This window comes from Perissodus microlepis, chromosome 14 (assembly GCF_051167445.1).
Source record: "Perissodus microlepis isolate ML-2025 ecotype Zambia chromosome 14, ASM5116744v1, whole genome shotgun sequence".
In the NCBI taxonomy this organism is placed as follows: Eukaryota; Metazoa; Chordata; class Actinopteri; order Cichliformes; family Cichlidae; genus Perissodus; species Perissodus microlepis.
The window spans coordinates 12,685,007-12,712,567 of NC_140474.1; the positions used below are offsets into that span (position 1 = coordinate 12,685,007).

The 27,561-nt window shown below is 39.3% G+C and overlaps 1 protein-coding gene across 5 annotated transcripts in view; it reads right to left on the reverse strand.

Moving 5' to 3' along the window:
* Positions 1-1,243: 1,243 nt before the first annotated feature.
* Positions 1,244-27,561, reverse strand: part of ncam1b (neural cell adhesion molecule 1b) — a 79,158-nt gene continuing 52,840 nt past the window's right edge. For 3 of the 5 annotated variants that reach the window (XM_084950548.1, XM_084950551.1, XM_084950547.1), the window contains 12 exons: positions 25,281-25,310; positions 21,589-21,739; positions 21,232-21,419; positions 20,788-20,884; positions 19,161-19,331; positions 17,521-17,649; positions 13,749-13,873; positions 12,999-13,179; positions 10,532-10,730; positions 7,286-7,402; positions 5,406-6,521; positions 1,244-3,351 (listed from right to left, as the gene is read on the reverse strand). In XM_084950548.1, the coding sequence (XP_084806674.1) occupies positions 3,237-3,351; positions 5,406-6,521; positions 7,286-7,402; positions 10,532-10,730; positions 12,999-13,179; positions 13,749-13,873; positions 17,521-17,649; positions 19,161-19,331; positions 20,788-20,884; positions 21,232-21,419; positions 21,589-21,739; positions 25,281-25,310 (2,619 nt within the window). In that variant the 3' untranslated portion in view covers positions 1,244-3,236. Of the gene's footprint in view, positions 3,352-5,387; positions 6,522-7,285; positions 7,403-10,531; positions 10,731-12,998; positions 13,180-13,748; positions 13,874-17,520; positions 17,650-19,160; positions 19,332-20,787; positions 20,885-21,231; positions 21,420-21,588; positions 21,740-25,280; positions 25,311-27,561 lie in introns of all 5 variants that reach the window. The other 2 variants (XM_084950550.1, XM_084950549.1) reach the window with 2 other exon arrangements.

The following is a 27,561-nucleotide window of genomic DNA, read 5'->3' on the forward strand; positions in this document are numbered from 1 at the left end:
CCTTGGAATATCTAGACTTCTATACATTTGAGCTGGAAATGCCATTTTATTTACGGCCCTGCATACCTCCTAATTTACATATATTAACATATGATTTTATTCACCTGGACCAGCTGCAACTTTTAAATGGTCCTGCTGGTGGCTTACACAAATGCAGATGACGTAGATTACAGGTTAAATGAACTGAATCTTTATTGGCCAGCGGCACTGGGAATAATGTAAGTATGAAAGTATGTCAGCTTGTGGCATGAATAAAGAAATGGGTTACTTCAGACACGGTGAGAAGTAAACGGTGTGTCTTTGTCGTACGCACAGCTTGATTAAAATAAGTTTGACAGCAGGTTGAGGTTTGGTCTCTCTAAAGGGCGCTCAACGTGATTTCCGTAACCCTGCATGAATATAATGAAATCTTTCTATAGAAAATAAATAAAAATCACTTTCGCACTGAGTACTTGCAGTTTTACTTTGAAGATCCCACCGTCTAACTTCCTGTCTCCACAAGGCTGCTAGTTGCTGACTTTACCGGCTGCAAATCATCGCCGGGCCGACGTCACGGCTCGGTGTGATCGCCCTCTGCTCCTCGGCTCTCCATCAAGGCTGCGGTCAGAGACATCTACAGCGTTTCAGAACTAGTGACAGGCTACAGGCGGAGGACTAGTTTGTTTTCCTGAAATAAGAAGCACACTCTGATTAATTCAGTGCGTTTACGCATCAGCCTGGTTCGTGCGCACAGGGCACACCGGGGAGGCGGAGGGGGTATGAAACTGCCTAAGAGGGGACAGTGGGTCGGTGTGGCTCCTGAAACTGGATGCCATACCGGGTCGCTGTGGTTGTTGACACTCTGACACAACACTGGTTCATGTCACATCAGAGGTACTGAGGGGAGCCGAAAATATCAAGCCCTCACTGGTACATAGTTTTGTCCAACACTCCAGACTGGAAGTACTAACTTTATTCCTGCACAAGCGTGCGTTACGTAACACGTGTTTACTTGTCCCCCCCATCTATCCGAAGCATTAGCCCGAGGGACTTCCAGCGCTAACATAACCTGTTTGCACTGTAACCTTTCTAAATCGTCCTGTGTTTCTATGACATGGCGAAACCAACAGGGATTCCGAAAAGTGGGTGCTTTCTGCCATCTACTGTTAGAAATCTGTCACTGCACGCTCCGGATTCAAGTTGTGCTGGAAAAATAAGAACGGAAAAGTGAATAAAAGTAATGACAAAATGGGACAGGACGAAATTAGATTTGGAAACCATTTTATTTTGTAAATGGGTTAGCACTCAGACTGTACACAACAGATATTTTCTGAGTTTGACCCAATAAAACCAAAAGGAGCATCCAGAGGCGAGAGAGCAAGGTGGTCTGGTGACAGCACTGGAGTACAAGGAGAGTAAAGATCTTCTTTTATTCCTACTTTAAAACTGTATCTGATTTTTGTCATGGTACAAAAAAAAGTATGATCATCTGTCTTAGGTGGACCACCTTGCTTCCTGCCAATGGTATTGTCAAGCAGTCGCTCTTGGTGAGTGATTTTTGTACAAAAAGACAAAAACTAAAAAAAAGAATTTCAGAGATCACATTACAGAACACTTGAATAACAACTGGGGGGGAAAAAAATAAAATAAAAGCAATGTGTATAATTATGCCAGAGCAAGCCCCAAAGGTAACACTCATTAAATCAATATGAGCACTATTTGCCCCCATACAAACACGGGCATGTCTATCTGCCTTGTAGTTATACGTTATGATGTACTGACTGAATTCATGCCGAGGCTTGAAACGCCTTCCTTCACTACAGCTGGCGATAATATGGTGCTGTGACCAGAGACGGACAGTTTCATACACTACACGTGTTATAATGACCACATTAGTCCATTTATCGTACTTTTTCTTCTAATAACACATCAAATAAAAAGAATAGGCTAAATTTCTCACAACGAAGCTATGCAGATTATCATAGAAACTGATGACAAGACAATCTATTGACACACAGGCACAGTGCACAAGCTTGCAGGCAGGAACAGAAAAGAAATCTTTGTAGTTTTTAAATAGTACAAAAAATGCTTTTTTAAATTTCCTTTTTCAAATGTTTTTTTTTTTTTTTTTTTTTGCTTCAAATGCACAACTCAAAACTATGAAGCCAGACCTTTGATCTGCGTAAATGGGAGGAAGAACTACAGCTCTCATAGTCGTCCCCCAAACAAATAAATTTAGCTCGAGATCACAAGACATTCGCTTGATCCACAGTTCTTCAACCAGCGGCTGAGAATCAGCAGCTGTGCTGCCTCCTGTTTGTTTGTTTTTTTTTTGGTCTGTGACTGTTAGTGTTCAAGGAGTTTTTTTTTTCTCTAAATCAAATACATTTTATTAATGAATATTTTAACTACCAATCTGGTAAGGCAGTGACAGACTGAATAAATTTGATCCAGAAATGGTCTAAATCAGATCAAATCATGCACATCGTGTACTTGTGGGATTCTCTCAGCCTCTTTCCCCCCTGCAGCTGGCTGTGGGTTAATCCTGGATTTCATATAACCATAAAAAATGGCTATAATCCAAAGGCCGAACTCGAGTGTATGTTTAATCAATGCCAGCATATCTGCGCGTGATTAAACATCCCCGTAGCAGACGAAGTGAAACAGTAAACCTTGTAAACAAAACTTCACAACCAATTGCAGGTCAGACATGCAGAACAAGCTATTTAATGAGACTAGGCCACAAAAGAAGTCAAACTTTAAAAAAATGCTGAAAAAAACGTTTACATTTGAACATTAGAACATGAAAATAAGAAAAATAATTTCTATAGTCAGTTGTTTTTTTTGCCTTTACATTTCTCATAAGAATCCAATACTTTTGCGCAATTGCAGTCCAAACTATAAGCACAATAGAAAGTAGAGTCTAATTTTATATATATATATATATATATATGTATGTATAAGTGATCTGTATAATTAGAGATTGTTCTTAATCTTCCTGACTGGTTAAATAAAATAATAATAAAAAAATAAAATAAATCTCTTATGACCTACAGATAAACTCCTTGGGTGTAGTAAACATTTCATGAATGAGAGCAGAAATGAAAGCACAGTCAAAGTGCGCTCTAACCAATCGACACGCGTGTTGTTTTGAGAGTGGAGATAAGGGCACTGGAAACCAAAAACTCCTGCAGTGTTTCTTGCTCGATGCTGCTGCTGCAAAATGTTTTGGATAGGGCTGGGATGTCCCCGGCCCATCATGCTTTGCTCTCGGCTGTATTTGTCTGTATGACACTGTTGTGTTCTGCAGAGATCAGGGTGTTTGGTAAGCCTCCCTCCTCAAGTTTGCCCTTCTCATCAGAAAAAATCTTCCTGCAGCGGGAAAGAGACAAAGTTCAAAATTAGAAATCGGGACGTCTCACGCAAGACAACAGAAAATATCTGAGCAAACAACACTTTGTTTGAACAGTTTAAACCATTTATTCTCAATGACATCTTCACCCAATATGTAAGAAGACACTGTATTTAGATATCTTCTTACATATCTCTTCACCACCTTGACAACAGTCAGATAAAATAAACAGATAATGGCATACCCATACACCTCGTCCTGTAACGACTAGCATGCCTAAACTGAAACAGCAAATATTAGCTATTAATTGCTTTAGTTCTACTACAGAGAGACAATGGTAGGACGAGAAATTAGCCCTGGGCTTGTGGTATGTGATGTCCATTTTCATCTTTAAAGCAATTAGCACAGTTTCTAGTTGCTCAGAGCACAGAAACACCACAGTTAGAAGCTGTAGAATTAGTGAGAACTAAACATTGTGGTGATTAACAAAGGTCCATTGCAGACATGTAACACTGCTGTTAAAGTGATGGCTTTTACTTAACTGCTTATTGTGACTTTATTCAGACATGAGAGCAACACTCAGGTACTCGAGTAGTTGAACAGTAGAGATGGAAAGTCATGTTTTTTTGTTCTCCTGACAGACATAATCAGTGACTGATTTTACAAAGTATAAGTTGGATTTAAGTGTTTCTTTTTTCTGCAACTTAATACAATTGCTGTAGAACAATAATGACTTTACTGGCTGTTATTTTGCAAATTAAAGCCGATTTATTTTCAGCGATTGCTAAAAATTGTGGGATGTGGGGCATGAGCTTTCTTCACTTCTGAAGGGAAGCATGCCAGAAGAAGTTTTAAGAACCACGGAGACATCAATAAGACGGCACGAATGAAAGCACACTGAGAAAGACAGAAGATGTTTACAGGATTTTTAAGGCTGCATCACTCCATTCACTCGTATTTATTTTCTTGATTATTTATTCCTCCTGTAAAAGGTCAAAGTTTCCTAACGCTCAAGGTTATTTCATCACTTCCTAAATTCTTCAAAACCTAAAAAATATTCAGTTTACTATAAATTTGATTTTAACTATTATGTCGATACATGAAGACTCACCTCAACAGCTCAACACTGGCCTAACCAGTTGGGTTCTTTTTACAGGAATCGTATGAGGCTCGGGTTAGGGACGTCGTGTTGTCATGGTAACTAACAGTGTGCAAAACTAGTTCAACAGATGTTTAAGAGCTGTGGCCCTCGCTAGTTGGCTCCAGCAATACTAACTCACTGAACTAATTATTTATATTTGGATAATTTACAATGCCAGTTAACTGTTGTGTCCAGAATGGTATGTAGTTGGGCATAAGACACCCTGCAGACCAGTGATCTAGACAGTGAATGACTGTATGTAAGCCGTGTTAGAGTAAACTGGGTAAAACCCACTTGATCACCACAAGTGGTGTGTAGACATTCACCCACAATGTGAGAAAACTGCCGGTGCTAGCTCCACCTCCCTGAGCAAACTAGCATGACGTGTGCAATCAAAGATGTAACACAATGGCTTTTCAGTGACATTTAAGATAAAATCTAATCACTGAAGAATTTGAATAATGATTTGAAATGACTTAAACATACACAGTATTTCGTGTGCACAGTGTTTAACCTCATTTATTAGTTTTCTGACCTGTACGTGAGAATGATTTTATTGTCTCTGTTTAAGTCACTCACCAGGAACACACCTAGACTTATGAATGGCATGTCAAATTTCCATATTTATGTAACGAGCTTCTTGTCTTGAAAGAGGTTTAACTACGTTTGTGGTGAATGTTGCAAAGATAGAGACCCCACAATGGAGAACGGTCACAAACAAAACAAAAGCATCGTATCACTTCTCTATCCACAACATTGTACTAATAACTATCTTATTATCATTACCACAATTTACCATTACAATATTTTATATATTGTGTGGTCAATGGCAAGATGCGGTGGTGAATGAATGGGTATACAAGTTACACACACGCACTCATGCGCACACACACACACTCACACACACAGATAAACCTCTAGAGGGAGCCGTACTCATCGTTGACAGGAGGAGCAGTCTTGGCCAGAGTCTCTGATGGCTGTAGAACTGGGCCTGAGGGGGGGTCTGCTTCGTCTCCATTGGGTAGAGAGGGGGCAGCTGGCGGGCTGTCTAAGCTAATGAGGTCTGCGGGGGGCATGGAGGGTCTTTCTGTCCCGTTTATCATCTCTAAGTCTAAATCTGCATTTTTGGGCCCCATGTCAGGGGTCAGTAAGTCATATGTGTCTGACGCTGATATAAGAAGGTTGTTCGATGGCAACGCCTCAAGATTCACAGGGACAGGATTGGAAGGAATAGGAGTAACAGGTAAAGGTGAGGGAATGCCTGAAACTAGAGAACCAGGGTTTACAGCATCCAGGTCTTCAGAAACACTGTGGATTACTGCAGGTGAACTAGTAGTAGCAACTCTGGCAGTGGGTGTGGTACCGTCAGCAGTTTGATCAACAGTTTTGTCTTTGTTAAAGGCAGTAAGGCTACGCCCACTGGAATCTGGGGCTGTAGGTTTTGAATCTGGGTCTGGTGCAGGGGCAGTAGTTGCTAGACATGAGGCAGTTTGTACTGGTGGCTCTGGATTTAAGGCTACAGTGTTTGGCTGTGTGGGAGGTTTGGTGACTGGTGGGCTTGGAGCAGGTTTCCTGTTGTCTAAAGTGGGAGAGGAAGATACAGGAGAGACAGCCAGAGGAGAAACAGGGGGACTACTTTTAGCATTCAGAGCAGCAAGTTTAGGAGAGTGTCTACGCTTCGGTGGTATTGGCGTCCCAGATTTTTGAGGTTTGATCTGTTCGGGGGTGCAAGGAGGAGTGTTTAATTTCTCCTGTTCTTCTGGGGCATCTCTTCCTCTCTGTTCTATTAGCGGGGCCATTTTAGCTTCAACAGCAGCTGTGGAGACGAGAGGGGGTGGCGGGGCCGTGTTCGATTCTGGAGTCGGGGCCGGAGCCAGGACAGGGGTGGGTGAGGGTTCGTTGGCTGGGGTGGACAGGCTACAAGTGAGGGTAGTGGTTTCACTAGAGGGGCTGTCCTGAGCGGGATCAATTGTTGCAGTGGCTGTGTCAGAGTTGGTGGCTACGGAGGAGAGGGTGTCCAGTGCCAGAGCAGCAGTGTAAGCCGCCTTCCTGAGAGAGCAGGGAGAGAACAGAGACACACAGACTAGACACCAGGGTGACTGTGACAAGAGGAGGGGTGGCCCGGACGAGAGCATGCAGAGGGATTAGTTGGCTTTAGAAATTCACACAAACATAGACAAAGCAACTAAAAGAAACACAAAATACAGCAACTTTTAAGCCTAGTGAGAAAAAGAAAGAAGAAGAAAAAGAGGGCATCATGCTGTGAGTGGACATCAAAGGATACATCCCATACACACACCAACATGGAGTACACTGACTAGGAAAACTACTGTAGTAAAAAAAGGCACCAGCCTTCCTGCAGGAAACTACAGCACCACAAAGAACCACCTATTAGGGTTAAACAGTACCAGTGGCAATCTCATACTGCATAATCTACTTTTTTCCAGACTGCTGATATGAGATGGCTTGCTGAAATTGTCAAATGGCTTCATGAGTTGACCACACTCTAGAGGACTAAAGCCTTTGTGTTTATTTGACTGGTATTGCTTCAACCTTCATACAATGAGACAGAAAAAATCTCCAAAGGCTGGAGAAGAAACACAAAATACAGCAATCCCTCTGGTTAGGGAATAAAAACAGAAAAGCAACACAGTCCAATGGACTCCACTCAAGAATGACCTCAACTTTTTCAATAATGTAAAGCGTCAAATTATATCCTGTTGAATAAATTCATTATTCTTTAAAGTGGAGTGCAGTGTACAACAGCTCAGAGCGGTAAAAAGGCCGTGTGCCGTCTGTCAGCGTTTACTTACTCTGGCTCTGTGAGAGGTGTGGTTTCATTCGGCTCTACGGGTCCTGCTGCGTTATGATTGGCTGAGCACTCATCCTCTGTTCTGACTTCCACTATTGGCTCTTTGGACTCATCTTTCCTGTAAGACACAGACAATCTTGCTAAGCTGTTGTTTTTGGCCAAGCGGGCAGTAAGAAAGGGTGATTCAAAAGCAGCAGACGGCCCACAGTGATCATCTATTTTCAAGCTTACAAAGTAATGTCAAGTCATCCATCTGGCTGTGCTTTCGTGGAACCGCACTCATGAAATGTAACAATCCAATACGTAATGCAACATCCTACTCAGAATGATTCAAAACGAAAGCATCCATTCAGTGCTGCGCTTGAATCAAACATCCTCATCTGTTTCATTGAAGGAAAATTTCATCTTACCTATGGGGCTATTTTATTGATTCATGTATTCTTGCTGTACTTCAGATACTGCCTGGTTAGACATTGTAATACATGTTTATTTTGCTCAAGAGGCAATCTCAGTTATTGTTTAATTACACAAGCTTCCCTTGATATATCTAGATATAGCAGCCCAAAAATAAAATAAAACCTTCAGCTAAAATTCTAAGTAATCTTCAGAGTTCATTCCTGAAAGGCCTTCTGGGAAATGTGGGAAGGCCAGTTATTCTAAGCTGAGGTCGGCTTATTTAAAACGCAAACAAAAGGTAAATTGGAAGATAAATAAAACCCTCAAACACATCACATTTCTACAAAGAATCTTCTTATTACCCACAGACCTGCTTACAACAAAACTGAAAATTATTTTCTATCTGGGATTTTATAAGTTAGGTTGAGGTTTTTACTAGAGATGGACCGATCCGATATTACGTATCGGTCCGATACTGACCCAAATTACTGGATCGGATATCGGCGAGAAATAAAAAATGTAATCCGATCCATTAAATATCAAAAAAGCACCCCACAAAACTTGCTACACGGCGTAACTCGGCTCATAACCGTAGCACGTTGCAGCAGTATGCATCACGTGATAGAGCGGCTGTGTGTATTTGTAGCCTTGCTAGCAATCCGGCATTTCATCTCCGAGGAAGTTATCCCAGAGAGAAGTAAAGCAAGTGTGTAAGTTCATCTCTGAATGTTTGTAAAGCATTCCCACGTTAAGCTTAACAACCGATATATGGAGCGACTGCCCCTCTCTCTCTCTCTCCCCTACTGCTACTTCAATCGTGAAACTGCTTAATGATCAGCTGATCGGCTTTTCTGTCGTGAGTCCGTCTCTCTTCTTTGTTTTTGGCCCACTTCTCACCAGAACGAGGAAACCAGCGGCTGAACAACAGCAGCACTATTAAGCTTGATAAGCTGTTGTTAGAATTTATTTAATATTACTTTCTACACCAGGATCTTTTTCTATGTAGCTGACGGCTGGTAACTGTGCAGGGGCGGATCTAGCAAAGTTTAGCCAGGGGGACCGATAGGGCATGAACAGGGAAAAAGGGAGCACAAAGACATACTTTTCTTTCTTATTCTCATTTAAAATGTCTAGCTTTTAATAAATAATTATCTGACTCTTACACCCAAAGTTTTAATCTGATGTAAAATATATAGAAGTCCATTACTGTATATAGTAACTGTTAAGTCTAATATACCGTAGTAAGCTATAGTACTTTTTCCTTTGGGAAAGTACCATCTGTGAATTCTGCAATTCTGTTGAAGAAAGATGTTGAATCTATTTAATTATTCTTGAAAAATAATTTATTTCTGTGCATTTTTCCACACTGCATCAAATTAAATTTGATTACATCAATTAAGCATCATGAGGTGGAGGGGGGAGGGGGGGGGGTGGTTCCCTATTTTCTTTTGCTGGGAGCTTGCAACCCTATTAGTTAGGTTGCTTAATATTTCTGCTAAGTACTCTTTAAAATACCAGAATAGGGAGGATGGAGTAGGTTTAAGTTTATTAGATTGATCAGTGTTGCTGAACTATGAAATATTTTGAGTGCAGTGTATTTTTTACATACAGGTATAACAGAATAGCTTTAGTGTTGTTATTTATTTAAACTTGAGTATAAACTTATACAAAATGCAGCAAGATATTAAAAAAAACGTTTTATTGATTAAAAAACACACTATATCGGATTCATATCGGTATCGGCAGATATCCAAATTTATGATATCGTATCGGTATCGGACATAAAAAAGTGGTATCGTGCCATCTCTAGTTTTTACTAGTTGCTTAAAGCCCACTTTTTCCAATTTTGAATTGACCAAACAATATGTAACCAGTCATTTTTATCCACCACTTGCTCTTCCTGTTATACAGACTTTAAATAGTGACTGTGGCGTACATCACCAGCTGCTTGTATCTTCTGCATGATTCCCTGCATTTTTACCTGAAGTAATGAAACAAGTTTGCTGTGTGTACCTTAACCATTTTGCAAAGTGCTTTGCTGGAGGATGTTGAAGTAGCTCATTTTGAGCTAAATGTTTATTCGAGGCAGAGGTGGCTTTGGCTGTCTGACATGACTTGGTTTGTCTTTTTGTTGAGCATACTAGGGAACATAAGCATGCGTTGCTATAGCAATGGCATTATGATATGATCTGACACAGCCCTAATAATCACTTTATAAAGCTGATATGGTGAGAGTGCTTGTGTCAGGTTGTCTGACTGTTACATCCAATATTAACTCTGCGTTTAGCCGTTTTATTCTCCACCAACTCCTGATGTGTCTTTATCTCCTCTATGCTCACCCATAGACATTACAGAAAATGTGGACACAGTCACCCTGAAACCACCCTTTTGTAAATGAAGTAACAGAACTTTAAAGTAAAACTGTTGACTGAGGTCACAAAGAATAAGAGCCAAAAGTTTTCCCATTTGCCTCTACAAAGACTTTTTAGTAACAGATCACTTATCCTCAGGCTACTGGAAATAACGCAGATTTAAAGCACTTGAATCAATGTTGGCTTTGCTTTTAAAAACCAAAAGCTACATCAGTCTAGCTAGTTGCTCAGTCCTGTTGTTGTTTGGTGCAGAGTAAGTTGTATATAACCATCTCACATTACACATGTAAGAGATCCAATCATCTGATCCAATCTTAAAATGAAGATATTCATACGCTGAGTTGAAACAATCTCTCTGGTTCCACATTTTTAACTTTGAACATAAATTAGACATCATATGTGTGCCATCAAATACATCAGTTTAAAAGACCCAGACAACATGTATGTAAATATATGTAAATATACAGTCTGATACTCACATGAAGGCTGCCTTGCCCTCCTCTAAGTTGTGCCCTTTGGTCCCTGTGCCTGACTTGCCGCAGAGACACATGATGAGGCCACATTTGTTAACAAAGTAACAGGTGACATCCACAGCCAGGAGCAGGAGTATAAATACTACAACGAGGATTCCTGCCCAGAGCATGATGCCCATGGAGAGCGGAGACTCTTCACTTAAATCTGCCACACAAGAGATGAGAAAAGGGAGGGCGCTGAACTAATGTAGCAGGACACACTTTTACAGAAACAATGAACAACTAAATAAAGTGCTGACGTGTTACTGTAACCACAAATACTTCCATAAAACAGAAACAACTCACCTGCTATGAGCACTGATAGGTTCTAGATGGCTCAGCACAACTTTAGATGCTGTGTGTCGTTTGTATCGACTGTGCTGTCAGACTTTAATTATTTATATGACTTCATTTCTAAATATGAGGCATACTGAAGATTTGATATGCATGAAGCTGTGCATAAAAAAAACGAAAAGTATAAATATATATTCAACCCATTTATTTGGTAGTAGAAAGAAGAGCAAACCAAAGCGTACAGTGTGCTGCTAGTTACCCAGACATGTGGAATAATCTGTGCACAGAAAATGAATGTCAGGCTTTTCCCAGATTTAAAAGCAGTGATGTATTGTCACTGTTTGGGTAATATCAACTTTGATTTAGCAGAAGTTACTCTAAAATATACATTTAACTCTGCAGGTAATTAACATGTAAACAAGATCTATACATCTGAGTAAAGCATCCCAATTACGTACGTATAAAAATGACTATTGCTGATGACACTTGCGAAACATTACATGCTGGAGGAATATCTGGACATTTATCTTAGTAGTCTGCATAAAAATAAGTTGTTGTTTGATCATTCTTTAGGTGGCTTGTCAGTCTGTGCCAATATAAACAATTGTTTCCCCATTTTATGACCTTAATTGTGTAAACGTTAATATTACAAACCTTTACATTATGCAGAATTTTGTGAGCTATTAAACAATATAATACAGTGCTTATGTAAACACACAGGTCCAGCAGTCAGCCTTCACTCTGTTCTAATGCTACTTGAAAAAAATCTACTATTGTTCATCACTGTAAACTGGCACTCTTCTCTGTCTCTCTTGTCTAGTGCTGATGACCAGCAGTGCTAATGCTGAGCAGTATGAAACTGTGGGAGGTGGAGGATTTCCACTGCCTTTGGTTCAACACGTCTGGCTGGTCTGTTCTGAAACAACACAGCACTCTTTTCCTCACCCATAACAGAGACACATCTGTCATGGACAAAGTCTGTTGTAAGTGAGTGAAAGTGTCCAGAAAGACAGCCAGAGAGAAGGCAAGCTCTCCTCTACAGTAATGGTGTGAATTTCCTCACGAAAACTATGAGAGCAGGAGAACAGTGATGAGGGACATGATGAGTGATACCAAAGTGTATGTCACAGATGAGCAGCCCTGAGTGGCTGTGGGTGGGGACAGCACAACCCAGACCACACCAAAATGCACACAGGTCGGGACGAAAATGTTCACGTGGTCCACCACACCAATGTCCAGGACCAGGCAAGAGAGCAGGAACATTGAGAGAGAGAAAGAGGGGATAAAGAGAGAAGGGGGAAAGATAATAAAGGAAGAGGGGGAGAAATGAAACAGAACAAAGAGGGGGAGAAAAAGAGAAGGGCGGGGAAAACAGAGGAAGAGAGAAAGTGAAAATGTGTCAGGTCTGAAAACCAAAAGTGGAAAAAAAAAGACGAAGAAACTGATTTCTTGTATTGAAAAAGGGGAAAAAACAGCAACACATCAAAGCAAAAGCACAGCACAAAAGAGGAAAACTACACCATGTCGACTAGATGGTGACTCAGTGGTGGGTGAGTGGAAAATGCTTTAGTTTGGAGAATGAATTAGGAAAAAAGTGAGAGGAAACATAATGGCCTGCTGTGATGTTTCAGTGAGGTACTCAAGTGTGTCTATCACCTAAAGAGAATTTGACAGGCTGTGTAGGTTTCGGCACGGTTAGTAAAGAACCTTCAGCTGCAGTTAAGAATTCAACATACGTGTTAATCAGCGGTTACTGAGGGTCATTTTAAAAGCTCCAACCAGACAGAGACAAACTATCCACATTAACGGTAAACAAAGCTACAGACATTCAGAGGAGATCATTTTATCTTCTGTGTGAGTGTGTGTGCCAGATCTGCAAGCACAAACTCAAGCTCATTTAGTGAGGGCTGTCAAAACTTTAAAGTGAGAAAATTCAGCCGGAAAATCATTTTTGGCTCACCGCCGTCCACGAAATCTATTTATTTTTTTCTATAGATTTATTTAGTTGTCATTCACCCGTCAGCGCTCCAGATTTAAAAATAGAACAAGCTGCTCTGGTTTTCAGGTTTGAGTTTGGCTCCTCAGGTTTCTGGCTGTTTAGTTCCACATTAGTGTGAGTGACCGGGGGCAGGTACGCTACCTGGGATGGCCTCTGGCTCTGAAGAAGTCCTGAAGGACATGGTTGCTGGCTGAGACTTGCCCTTCTGATTCTCTGCCACCACATAGATGTTGTACTCTGTGTCCCACTCTAACCCACTGAGAACTATGTGATCACTGACACTGGGCAGCCGGATTTCTGGTTTCCACTCTGAAGACTGCACCTAAGGAGACACAGATAAATACATTCAGCATGCATTCAGGCTTGGAACTTTATTTGGTCTTGTGAAGGTGAAATTTTTAAGCATGTTTTCAAATTGCTCCAAAAACACCTGTAAGAGCTCGGAGCAATCAAAATTTGTGTCTGTTTGGCCAAAAAATAATTTATTCATTATGAGAATATGAGAAGTTTTTCTATTTTCTGTCAACAAACCAGGTATTAAATAACAATTTCAGCCCTAACAACAGCTTGAAAATCACAGAATTAAAATTTTTTTGCAGTGCTTTTGAAACTACAAGGATTTGGTAGAATCATTATTACCGCTGCAACTAAATTACTGCTTTCACTGACGATTAAGTACTCGATCAAGAGTTACTGATCAAATTTTTGGCATATAAAATAGCGTAAAACACACATGACATTCTAAAACCCACAAAAAAAGCTATCTTAGGACTATGTAAAGCAGTAAATGCTCAGAGAATATTTCATCGTTTTACTTAAATGATTAAATCAGTTATCAAAGCAGGTGCCTTAGTTGAGAAGGAGCAATTGCTCTTTAATCCCCATACTCACTGGTTTATAACGGATAAGATAATGTAAGATGGGAGAGCCGCCATCATCCTGCTTGATCCAGCTCACTCTGAGGGAGTTGCCTTTACGTTGAAGTGCTCCTTCAAGTTTAGGAGGATTAGGATTCCCTACAGGGACACAGGAGCAAGATGGAGGTCATTTAATGGCTCATTTCAAGAGGTGCAGCGAGCTAGAGGGTTATTTCTTTGAAAGAGGCAGCTCTGTCAGTCCACTTTTCCATTTTGAAATAAAGGAAAAAGAAAACTTTCAGTCCAAAGTTTGATCTTGGATGCTCTCCTTATTGTTGACCTTTTAGGTCACTTAACCTCCCTTAAACGCTCTCCTAAGGGTGGCTTGTGTTACTAATTAGTGAATGACACACAGCCACATGCTTATCTGATTCATCAGAGTTGCTGTGCGTTGCTGCTGTTGCTGAGTGACATCAATTGGCAGATGGACATCGCACCAGTGTCACACCAGGCTTCAGGCTAAAGAGTTATTTATCATTAACTAAGAATACGTATATAAGATTGCCAAGTTCCAGCACAATAACAGGGTTTGTCTTTAATTGTTGTATAGTTGTACCTACTGGCATGGAAATCGCACAGAATTATACTAACATATGTCTTGTCTGTCTTAAACCTGTAATCATTTATCTATTAAACACTACTTACATGATAAACACCAATTAAGTCTAATATAAATGTAGTCAATATAATTTAAATTTATTCAAAATTATTTTTCTGACATCTTTTTGTGTCCATTGCTGACAGGGTGGAGGTCCTGGGGGGCAGTTGAAACTCTCTTTCCAGATAGATTAAAAAATTAAAATGTTCTGCATCAAATGAAACCACTGAATTTATGCATTAGCATCACATAAAGGCTAACTGATATGTAATTGAAAACTAGACGTCCTTTGTTTGTTTTACAACCTAAACTATTGAGTTCTGCCACAGTACACATATATCATTTTTCCAATTGCTTAAAATAGAACTACAGACTGATTTCAGTGACCTAAAAAATATTCAAGTGTTTCATCCAGGGTTACTAAGTGGAGCCGAATCATCAGCTATGAGCTGATGGAGAAGTAAACAATTAATCCTGTATTTCTGGTAACTAGCAGTCTAAATTTCAGGAATGGTTTGTATTCATAAGTGTCTGTCACAAGTTTCCAAAGTATAAGTTAAAGTCAAATATCTTGTCTAAACAACAGTTCAAAACTCTAAATTTCAGTTTACTGTCATAGAAATCTCAGAAAACATTTGATGAGCTGGAACACTGAACGTGGCTGCTGATTTGTTTTGTCTCAGATATTTGATTAATCAACAAATTATTGAAGCTCTAAAGGTTAATGCACTTACAAACAGGTAACGAGAAAGATGTGCACAGTGGTTAACATTCAGGATTAGATAAAGTCTAAGCTGTTTAAGCCTCAGGTTAAATAAGATTTAAAAAAAAAAATAGAAAATATATACCAGCAAGCCTGCTGCAAGGATGAGTATTTTGTGGGATGGCTGGAAGATACTGACTATGTTTATTACACTTGATTTATAGCAACACATCCTATAAGTAAGGAGGTAACATCCCTCAGGTGACAGGCTATCAATACTATGTAAGTGAAGCTAACAGTAAACACTGCTGACTGTTATTTAAACAATAAATACATTCTCGTTCTCTACATTTACATTTATCTTGCTCAGGCAAATGTCTAGATGACTGATTAATGTGTTACACGACTGCAGAAGCAAACTATGTGCTGTTTTATTTGCTGAATTCTTTAGTTCAAGTTAGGAATCGTCAGTCAGGAATCTGCAACAGAAAGTTACCTTCTGCAGAGTGGAGGGAATCATCAGCAACATGCAAGCCAAATAACAGTCGCAGAGACATAAAATGACACATGTGAGTGGTTGAAAGAGGAGGAAGAGCATGAAAGGCATAACAGACAACAAAACACAGGTACAGGTTGAGGATAGAAAACTGAAGTGACCCAAAGACAAACCAATACTGAAAAATAATAAATCACAGCTCCACATGCTGACAAACTGCACAGGGATTCCTCTGTTTGGATTCTAAATGAGAAAAGTGCAGAAGACATCTAGCAGCTTTATGCTCTCGACAATTTGCAGCTAACTGATTAATCACTAATGATGGGCCTAATCCGAGTGTAAACATTCGCAAACTACACCAAACAGCTGAAGCCAGAGAGAAAATGTGCAGCTTTTGAAATGCAGAGATTTGGCTCGGATTCCTCATATTTGCATTAAGCCAATTAATTCACATGCTGCACATCAAAATTATATTAATACTAATGGGATAAATCAGCTGTAAACTCATGGGATGCAAGTAAAATTAAAAACCTAATCGGTCTATGTTACAGACGGAGGAGTTTGCATTGATGGCCATGACATTATAGGTCACAGTTTCTCGAAAACGATACACCTTTTGAAATACTTAAGCGGGATTACAAACACTGCTAATCAGTAGGGGTGATGGGTTATCCTGTTGGGTAAGAAACAGCTACAGCAGTAAAAACTAATCTTCTATTATCCCCACTACAGAACAAACCTGTGTCTTCAGTGAAAAAATGAAAAATGCCGTCTAGGGACATAAAAGAGAAGAAAGGCAATCAGAATCACTTGTCTGCACAAATGACCACCTGAATCTCTAATAACACTTCACCGAAGAAATCAGGAAGACACATTTCTGTCAGATGGCTCCAGAAAGGAAGAAAAACAAATCATTTTAGGAAATGATTGCCACATTTAAAGTAGGGAGACAGAGCCAGCCTCCATGAAAATGAAAGGCCACTTTACGGTCTAAAAAGGTAGCTTGAAGTGATGTTCTTCTGACAGTATTTTATGTAAATATTTCAGCAAACCTATATGACATTTGTTCAGTTTTATCAATTACTATGACAAAATGTTAATGATCTGATTAAAGCCTTTAATTATGATCTTAGGTCTAAAAAAAAAGGGGGTTTAAGTCCAACTTTTGCCTTTGCCATTCAATAACAACATAATTCAATAGCAATATATATACACAACTATAAAGCTATCTTTTTAATGTTTTTAATTAATGCATTTTAAATGAATCACTTACTGTTGTAAGTGTGGCCTGATGAATACAACAGACAGAAGAGCAAATGGATAAAAAAAAATATCAATGATTAAGAATGATAAAATAGGAGGAGAGATGATCAGTACACAGACAATATATAAATCATACCAGCACTCCCTCAAAAAACATCTATTGCCAAACAACAGAGGGCGCTAAAAACTAACTAATGTGCTGAGGTTTCACTGCATGCTGGCTTCTACAGAAGGATGAAATCACACTTCAAGGTTTGCAAGTCAATATAATGACATGATGGGCTTGAAACATGGCTTTAAAACAGGATATCTGAAGCAACTGTGCAGATGGCTCTAAATGATACCTATGTGATGAAATCAGTATTTAATTCCATATGTAAAAACAAGCAATCTGGCTTTAAAGATTTGGTTATGGCAGAAGTATTTAATAAACTAGAAAAATCAAATAAAAGCAAGAAGGTCAGAGAGCTGCTTCGTACAGACGGAAAAGCTGTTTTAAAAAGACATACGTGGAATGAAAGGAGACAAGTGAAAGCTTTTGTGGCATCATCCAAACAGTCTTAGGACCGACTCTTCAGCGAGTTTTTATAGAGAGACTGAAGGTAATATGTTTGTGGAGACAAGAGGTCAGAGAGGTATACTAAAAGCATTACAGCATGCTGTAAACTGTAACATGTGCCACTTACGAACAGGCTCCGTCTTCAAGAACGCAGCGTTGCAGCTTTCACCTTCACCCTTGCCGTTGACGGCTGACAACTTCACTTCGTAGCTCGTGTCCGGCTTCAGGCCTGTGACTGTTACCTCGCCGATGGAGCCTGTTACAACAGCAGAACACCATGATCATTTTGGTGAGCACTAAAACAAACGGATCTCCTGTTCCAACAATATATGCATAATTCATTGCTGCCCAAGCAAACACCGATTAGCTCAATTCGCATTTCATTCCAACAATGTTTGAAAAACTGATGAATATATTTAGAGTTGGTCTAAAACTAGACAAACAGTGACAGCTGTTTTATATGTTGCACTGTCATCTTAAATGTAATGATCCCTTTTGGGATGATGATTGCTTTTGATCAAGCTTTTTATATAAATTATATTGCTTTTATGTACACTTCCGTGTTCAATTCCTTTCTAAAGGGGTGACTTGTAGGTTAAAACAAAAAACTCAATTCATACCTATTTCTTAGAAATAATCATTAACTTTTGTATTTTACTTTGTAGGAGACATTTAGGGGAAACAAACACCAGAGGAAAAGAGTCATTGTTACCACTGCTCTTAAAACTCTGTCCGACCACATTGTACAGGGCAGAGATGTGCACTGTGTAGTCTTTGCTATGTCTGTACTGTGAGTTGGTCAGTTTTCCTAGTCTGACCTTAATTTCATGATTTCACCATTTTGAATTATCATGTTTCTACAGGAAACACGAAAGACTTTCCTGCCTTCACTGTGCAGGTGAAGACCCACTGCTGTATCTGTAACAAAAAACAAAGCTGTAAGTGCAGACATGAGGGCATTCCAGACGATATAATTGAGTTTCACATGAGACATCTAAACCAGGACTGCGTGAGACTGACAGCTGGTGCTTTTTCTTCAGTTTTGCTGGCAGTGGTCAGCATAAAGCTAGACAAAGTGTGAACTACAAGTCATCTATTCTAATGTTTGCTGACTTTCTCCTACCTCTCTCCCACTATTTCACTTAAAATGTGCTGTAAATTTAATAGATTTGGCTGATAGCAGTTGATTCTTGTGCATCAGTTTGTGCCATGGCACTAATATGCCAGCCCAATCTAGTACAACACAGTCAGAAATGGACTGTTTTATCCTGATCTGTGATATCACAATAATAATGAGGCCGTATAAGGCTGTCGTTTTTATTTAAATACATATTTTCAACGTCTTACAGTATGTGTCCAAACAACTGTAGGGATCCAAATTTATTTTGTCATACATGACCTAGTTTGGCTGGTCTCCCTTTTGTGACTTCATGACCAAGCCATGTTTCTGTGTCGAGGGTATCAACAACTCTAAATTACGTTTTAGTGCATATATGGACATATTTGTCAAAAAGAAAAGAAATTACATTCACACAGCCTTTTCTAACGCTTTGGTTATAAAACAAAAAGCTGCTGAATGCAAACCTTCCTTCCTTTAATACAGGTCATCTTTACTGATATGATTTAACAAAATGTGAAAAATCTAATTAACATTTTTAACATTAATATGCATTTCTATCTATTTGAATTGTACTTGAATATTTAAAAAAAATGTAGTTAGACATTAAAGAACAGACAAACATCACAATCATGTTTCTGTGTTATTACCATCTTGGACTTCATAGACTTTCTGCACCCAGCTGCCTCTGCCACGCATCCTCCACTGAGCTCTATATTTGAGGACAGGAACGCCTCCAGTGGATTCAGGCTCCTGAAACTGGATCAGTGCTGTGGTGGAGAATGGCCTCACCTCCACGATGGATGGAGCTGACGGAACCTCTGTGAGGGTTTAAAAAATCAGTGCAGTTACAATAAAAACTTTAAGATTGCAGCACACCAGCATTGTCAGACTCCATTGCTATATCAGAGTAACAGAATGAGCCCACGGCTCCTAATGGCCCCACAGTGCATCTAAAAACCGCTTCATCTTCGTAAGAAATCTGTGATTTATCGTGACAGTAAGTCTGGTTCTCTTCTACTGAATTCTGTACACTACTGACATCGTTTCAGAAAATAAAAGGCAGGAAAAAACATTTAAAAGCTCCTTATGACCAACAGATTCAAGAACAAGCCATTCCCAAGTCAGCCCTAAAGATGATAACTCCAGAAAGAAAACCACTAAAAAAAACAGTAAGTGCCTGGTTGGATGTTTGAAAAGACCAAAAGTTCTGAGAGACTGTTGAGTTTGATAAAACTTAAAATTGGAAAAGGAGATTTCATGGATTCAAAGACCTTGCAGTGAGTTAAGCAAAGCTTAATCTTTAAATTTAAAGTGAATATTAAAACTGAAGAAGATGCAAAAGCTAGTTCAAAGACTTCTGTAATTGTGCTTTGATTAAAGTTTAGAAAATAAAAAAGGATCCATCCTGTGATGTACACAATGATTAGACAATTAGTTCTTCATTTACAGTCTGCCTTTGTTAAAAAAGGTTTACTTTGTTTCAGCCACCAATGAAAGGCTTATTTAAGAGAAAATTACATTATTTAACCTACTGTGATTGTCCACATCTGAATAATGGTGGCTGTTCTGAACTCACAAACTCTAGTGTGAGTAGTTTTGTATTGCATCACTTTGATCTTCTAAATTAAAAGGCACACTGTAATTACTGTGGTTGCCCATGTTCGGCTCTGAGTGAACAATGTAGTGTTTTCAATTAATTCACTTCTGATTGTGGCTTAAGAGTGGCATTATCTCTCTGCTCTCTGTTCCATTTGCCTAATGGTACATTTGTCTGGGAAGTCTATGGTGTAGGTCCATGTTACAGTAAAATGCTATACCTTAATATAAAAAAGTATTTTACTTTACACTGCAAACAGTGCAATGTTAGTGGTGAGAGGTAAAGTTTAGTTGTAGAATAACCAGAGGGAACATTACATTATCACGTAGGTTACACATTCTTTTCATCTTAATCAATTTATCAGCCATCGATACAAACACTGATCTGTGTAATCTCACGTCATGGTGGATGTTTTGGTCTAATGCGATTTGATCATGGATAACAAAAATTTTTTTTAAAAAAAATCTGTTCGCGAAGCCTTAAAAAACCTGAAACAAAAACTACTATGTGATCTAATGAAATTTACCTACTCATCATTTTTAAGCTGTTACTGAATCACAATCACATATAAGGCTGCTTGTTTTTTGTTTTCAAATTTTAATTATGCTGAAAATATTGGCACAAACACTATAAATGCAAAGTAAGAATGGATTTTGAATCACGGCATTGCCACTGACCAGCCTGAATGAGCAGGAACTCCTTGGACTCTGTGCCCATCTCATTTGAAGCAGTGCAGTTATAGCTTCCAAAGTCATTTTCAGACTCGGGGGTTATCTGGAGGGGAGGGGGGGGAAATAAAGCAGTAAATATATGAAGGGCAGTGTACCAAAACAGATGAACTAACTTGTGTGTCAAACACTGAAGGTGACCTTTTTGTTTGTCCATTAGAGTAGCCTATTTTTATTTGTTGCTGTGAGCTCTCCTGCTGCTGAATTATTCATGAGATTTTTTTTTCCCAACAATGAAGCTGAAAGAAAACCCTACACTTCAAGTCTGTGCTCATGAAATCTTGATGACACATGGGGTTCAGAGTGTGTGTTTGTGCACACTGTGTGTATATGTACATTCATTAGAGAGATAGAAAGAGGGATTAAGTCATGGTGTGACACGGGTGTTCGTACCTGCAGGAAGCTGGCTGAGGGAGTCCTGAAGATCTTAATGTTGGTGGTGTTTGAGTTGGGGAGCTGCAACCCGTCTCTCAGCCACACAATAGAGACATCACTGGGATGAGCCTTGACCTCACAGCTGATATTGGCAGGATTCCCCTCCCAGGTATACACTGCCACTGTACCATTTATCTTAGGAGTATCTAGGAAATAAAAACGGATACAACCTGTCAATCTGTTTCAGGTGTTATTTAACAGTTCAGTTATAAATAGTCATAGTGACTTGCAGTGCTATTTTTTTAATGACTAGTGCATGAGTGTACTCATTTTGTAGGGCTAAACACTTGTATAAAGACAGAGGGAAACACTTACAGCGGACCTCCATATATGCTGTTTGATAATCCTCTCCGATGACGCTGTGTGCTGTGCAGAGGTACTGACCAGCATCTGTATACTTGACATACTTCAGAGTGAGGGAGGACACACGAGCGTGACTCCTCACCACTACGTTTCCATCCGGGCTCTAAATGGAAGTAAAAAGGGGCTTTGTTTAGTAAAAGAAACTAGTTAGATCAGTTCTTATAAATAGATATTATGCACATTTACATAAAGAATACAATTATGCAGAAACATGTGACCTTGAAAAAAAAAGTATTTAAAGTCCACTTTTACAGAAAAGAACAGAAACTGAAAGAATGAAACAAGCACAGACTGTTCTGTAAAGCTGCAGAGACATAAGGACCCAGTTGACAGTGCAGAGGAGCTTTTCAATAATTGATGTCAGAAGGCATTAGAAACCATCTAGGGCTTTTCACACACAGGGCTTACCAACTTGTGAAATATGCTGATGCATACTGGTAGACAGAGCATTACCTTACGTGTGGTGCTTGCACTTTTACACTAAAGACACTGGATTTAGTGTCAATCCACAACATTTTATTTCTTTAAGTTAATTACTTAAAAATAAAATGTTGTGGTGTTGTGGAATGTATTAGGCTGAGGAACTCTCTGAACCTATATCCAGCTCCAGTGTCAGTGAGGAAGAGGAAGCACACGCCAAGTCACAAAGCATCTGAAACCACTCAAATAACAACAGACAGCTGGCTAATGAGATGTGTAAATGCACTTCCCTCTCTAAACCTGGTTTCATTAACTTGATATGTGGTGTTACAGCATCCAAACATGAGTAGCTTCCCAACAGGGTCAACAACTTTGTGTTGTTGTGGTTGTTGTTGCCATGTGACACTTAACTGCCAGAGTGTAAAGTTTCAGACAGGCTGAATTTCCCCTTTCAACAATACATTTTTCTGTTATGTTATTACAATATTTTGAACAAACTCTGGACATTATTGTCTCATGACAGATGTTTTTACTGAACATATCTATAATATCTAGCATAATTAAGCATTATTCACAAACTCTGTGGATTTGGGGCTTTAGCACAAAGCTCTTACACAGTAAGCTGCAGCATTTTTGTGAATTATTCCTTTAACAAGGTGCTGCAGGGCTGAATATTTGAGCCTCCCTTTTGGTTGCTTTCATGGCTTTGATCCAAGCTACAGGCAAAACAATAGCCGAATGCTTTTACACATATTGAATTAGGGCCCAGCCTGGGCAGCCATGTAAGAGAAACCCTTGTTAGTTTGTATTCAATTTCAATAGACAAAGCATGTCTGGGGCATTCATTATGCATAGCGGGTAGCAGGACCAGGGAGACACTTACATAACACGCTACCCTTGTATTGTGACCCCTGTGCAGGAAGCATTCTCACTCAACCCCTGTGGTTCTGTTTCTGACTCCTGCGTCTGTGCAACATGCCACACTATGCACAGCTATGTGTCATAGTAAGTGAGTTGACTCCAATATGGAAACCTTTTTTGTGTCATTATTTTATGATAAAGTATGAGCAGTTTCTCCAGAGCTACAGCCTCTCGTTTCCTATATGAAACCCATCATGATTATTGTTATTTAGCAAAGAAAATGTATGCCTTCACGCAACTTAATATTGTGATTCATGCATTTTTTTATAACAATATATTTTCAGTATAAATTCACAGTGCACCGGAGTTGCTGTCTACTGGAAACATCCGTGCTGAATTTTGTGCTCCTTGCGTAAAAAGGCATAAAACCATTTTGCACGTCTATGAGAAAATGAAGACTTTCGCATGTGCGCTCCTGTAATAAAACCAAACTGACAGCAGAGCTCTCCCACAGATTCTTCTGCTGTACCAACAGAAGAGACACAGAGGGAGCATCAGGGCATAAAATTGAGATTGCATTGAAGACATGTTAAACTCGTGTCTCACCAAATATTAAACAGCCCACAGTACAAAATCACCTTCCCTTCTGAGGCTTGTCAAATGAACACTAAGCTTCCTACGCCTTTGCAACAAACATGGCTCCTCACCCTCACCCCCCCCACTGTGCAATTTATAATGGGATGTCTTTGAGAGATGTGCACTTATCAATTAAGAGCACAGGTGAACTTTTAAAACAATATAATTATGTGAAGTGAGTGAAAATGTGAAGTGAGTAATTCAAAGTGATTGCCTTTTCCATTAATGTAAACCGTTCCATTTGTGACCTGAAACCACAAATATGCTGCTCAGATATTAGTGCCCACATTTAACTAAAATACTCCTCTTATATATATTAAAAAAGGGAGGCATAACTCTTTTTAAGTAATGCATGTGTTCAGCAGTGGAACTTGCTGAGATCATCAGTCTTTTAAAAAAAATGGAAAACTCAAGCAACTAGGATACGCTGTTTGAGCTTTTTGGGGTTGCCTAATTTAAATATAATCAGCAGATCATTAATGTAAATGTTCAGAACGATTCATTTTGCTCAGATTTTCAAGGTAAAAGTGTTCCAATTCACAAATTCAACAGCTTAGTATTGCAGATGCACAAAAATCCAAGTGCATCCATGTGTAAATCATAGTTATACACAAACTGAGCAATTACTGTCAGCATGTGCCTGATGAGAAAGGCTCTTCCTCCCCTCCTGTGGTGAGGTGGGTGAGATTTTTTATTCCACACTTTCTGCAGGTGCTATTAATGAATGCGTATCAGCTGACAATCGTAATGAAAAAATATCAACAGCTGTCACGACCGAATAATTAAGGCCGACTGTTAGAAACACCCCTTCTTAAACCTATTAGCAGAAGGAGTAAAAGGAAAAGACCAATTCTCTTGATGTCCAGTGCTTCCTGCAATGTAAAAATAAAACAGCGTGGCTATTTAGGGAACCGAATGGTCTAAGAATACACATTCATATCTTGTTAAATGGCACTGAAGTAAAAATAGAAATGGCAACCCTAATATCTGATCTTGCTCCTATAACAGAGATGGGCTGATCAACAAGGCACTGCTTTGTGTGAGCGGTCACTTCTCTTCAAGAGTCTGAATCCATTCTTTTTGTCACCATTTTTCTCGTATGTAAAACACATTCTATAGGGAAGTGCTGTATATTGGAGAAAAGCTTATGTGGGCAGCTCTTTCACTTACTGCCAATTTTCGCTTTCTTTCAGAAACAGTCGCTTGTTCTCATACTCTGTTGCTGCACAAAGGCAGCTTTTATTTCCTCCTACATACATATTTAGCCATGTTCAAATTAAACTACTGTATACACTAATGTCAAAAGTATACTCTGAAGTTATAATTAAGATTTAGCGGTGGACAGGATGTGTGGGTGGGGGGACAGAGAGATCTGAGGAACAAAATCTATTTCTGCAGAAGACAAGTTGATCACATGGTATAACTGTAACTGTCATGCGCGTAATAAAACGCTTTTGCTGATGTCCAGGCATGACAGGTAAAAGGTCAGGAGAAAGACAAGAAAAAAAGACTGAAATAGGCTGCGATTTGTTAAGAAATCTAAGGAACACGGCGAGCAAAGAAACACAGACTTGCACTGTCCTGTTTTGCTACTGCTTCTCAGAGCTTATGCTCTCCCCCAACCTTATTTGATCAAGAATGTTGATCTGCATCCATCCAGAATTGAACTAGATTCCCCTGACATGAAAGATGGATGGTTGTAAGAAAAAGTCATGCATTTAGAATACCTTGTGTTGCTCAGGCCGAGTCCATGATGCCTGTAGAAGACAGAGAGACGAAAAAACAAAAAGGCAGAGCAATTCTTAGAAAGCAATCCTCATCCTGTCAAAGCTGGGATGTTGCACACTGCATCCCAGTTAAATGACCAGTTTATTTTTTTATGCATCTAAAGTACCTGAGCTGAATGTCTGAATTTACTAAATTAAGAGTCTGCAGACATAACGAGATGTATGCTTTAGATGTTCTCTCAAGGGAAGCCTATTTTAGGAGGACAGGAGTTTCTTTTGAAAGGGAAATTTTGTGGGGATGTTTACAGTCTGTGCCTGCCTGTACGTGAAGTAAGTCTTTTGGCATCCTGATAGCACAAATGCTTTGTGATAATAAGGTTATTGGTTCATCAGGAAGAGGTGAGTCTGGTACGCTGTAACAACAGAGTAATGTCTCCTTGGGTAATACAGCAATTATCGCCTCACAATCCATTTCTGAAGGCTGAAGCAATAATGTGAGCCCAAAAGAATGGAATTTACTCTTTATCTATGAATATAAAAAAGCCCTCCCAACATCGAGAAGCAAGTTAGTACCCTAGTCAATCAAGCCCTCTAACAACACTTGCTTGATATCTCAATAAGCAATGAAGGAGGTTCAAATAAGCAATTTGCTACAGCTCGTCCTCCACACCATGTGAGACCTGGAAATAAATCTCAGCCTACAGGTGGCCTTTTTAAGTCATTTTGAAAGTCCAATGTTCTGCTCATTGTTACTTACACTATGAAGTTCTGTCTTTTCCTCCTTTGTCACTGATATGCTTTGATTGTACTCAAAAATAGCCTTAAAACAGCCAGGAAATGTGATTTGCATGATGAATACTGAATTTTCTAAGCTATAAAAAATATAATGGCTTTCTCCTTGTTAGATGTGGACTTTTAAAATATTCCGTTTTTTTGTGTTATAAGAATGGATCCACTGAAGCTGTACTAACTGACCAAAACAATACTACATTTAAATATTCAGAATACTGTTTTTTAGCTATTCCGGCATAATAGCAAATATATGCACATACATTTTAGAAAATGACCACGTTAGCGTCTAATACAGGAAGAAAAAAAAAAAAAATCACCTTTCTCTAGATAAACAAGTGATTATCATCGACATGTTGGTCAGTAACACATCGAATGAAATAAAGAATTAATTTTACACCAAAGCACATAAAACGTCACACCTAAGTAACATGGCAGACATCATGCCACATTAAATCACAAGAGACTGCAAAGCCTGACTTTACAAAACAGAAAGCTTTTTTGGACAGCATGCTGTGTGGATTTTATGATGCTGAGGAAAATGTTAAGCATGACAATGAGATGTGATGGCCTACGCAGTGAAACAATTTTGAAGCTTAACAAGGAAAATGAGAAACAGCCATTTCATCAGGCGCAAATGCAAGAAAAGTCAAGTAAATGAAAGCAAATGGTGGTATCACTGTAGGGCAAAAAAAGTGACTCAAACCATCAATGTTCACATCTAAAAATCACCCCTATATTGTCCCCTCACAATCACTGCAAAAGGACATATGGTGTGGTTGAATTCATCTTGTTTTATAATGGTTAAGTAGTTATATCACTGATGAATGTGAATCCTCCTCAGCGGTGAAAAATAAAGCCAATATCGAAGGTAGAAAGAGGAGGCAATAAAATTCTTATTAGAAGAGTCATGTCCGAAGCTTACTGCATGAATATAAATTCAGCCCTTTCTTAAGAGCAGTTTAACTCCCCTACTGGCACAATAAAATACACTGTGCACCCTACATCATTACAAGCAGCAGTTGGCTGCAAATCAGTACTGAGAAAGAGCAGTAGCCCAATTAAAACATAACCTAACAGTGTGGAACATAACCACCTCATTCACATCCTCGTCTGCGGCGCTGCCTCTGCAGTAAGTGAGCTGACAAGTATTGCTGTCATATCTGTGACAGGTGTTTGTTTAAGACAAAAGGACAACGAACAGCGGCGGATGCATGCGTGCAAAACAGAAGACGCCGTAACAGAATCACTTCTCCGAGCAAACGCGAAGAACAATATGGTGATGGCTCCCTTGGGACTTATCATTTTTCCAGCCTATTGTTCCTCCCTTCCATAGAGAATTAGCCCCGCTCTTTGTTCTGACATGAATTGGATGTCAGTTCAAAGAGGATAAAAAAGCAGACATACTAACAAAAACACATAAATATAAAGAACTGCTTCATTTACTGAGTGAACCCCGGATGAAAAGTCATGATTATGCATATTCTCAGTT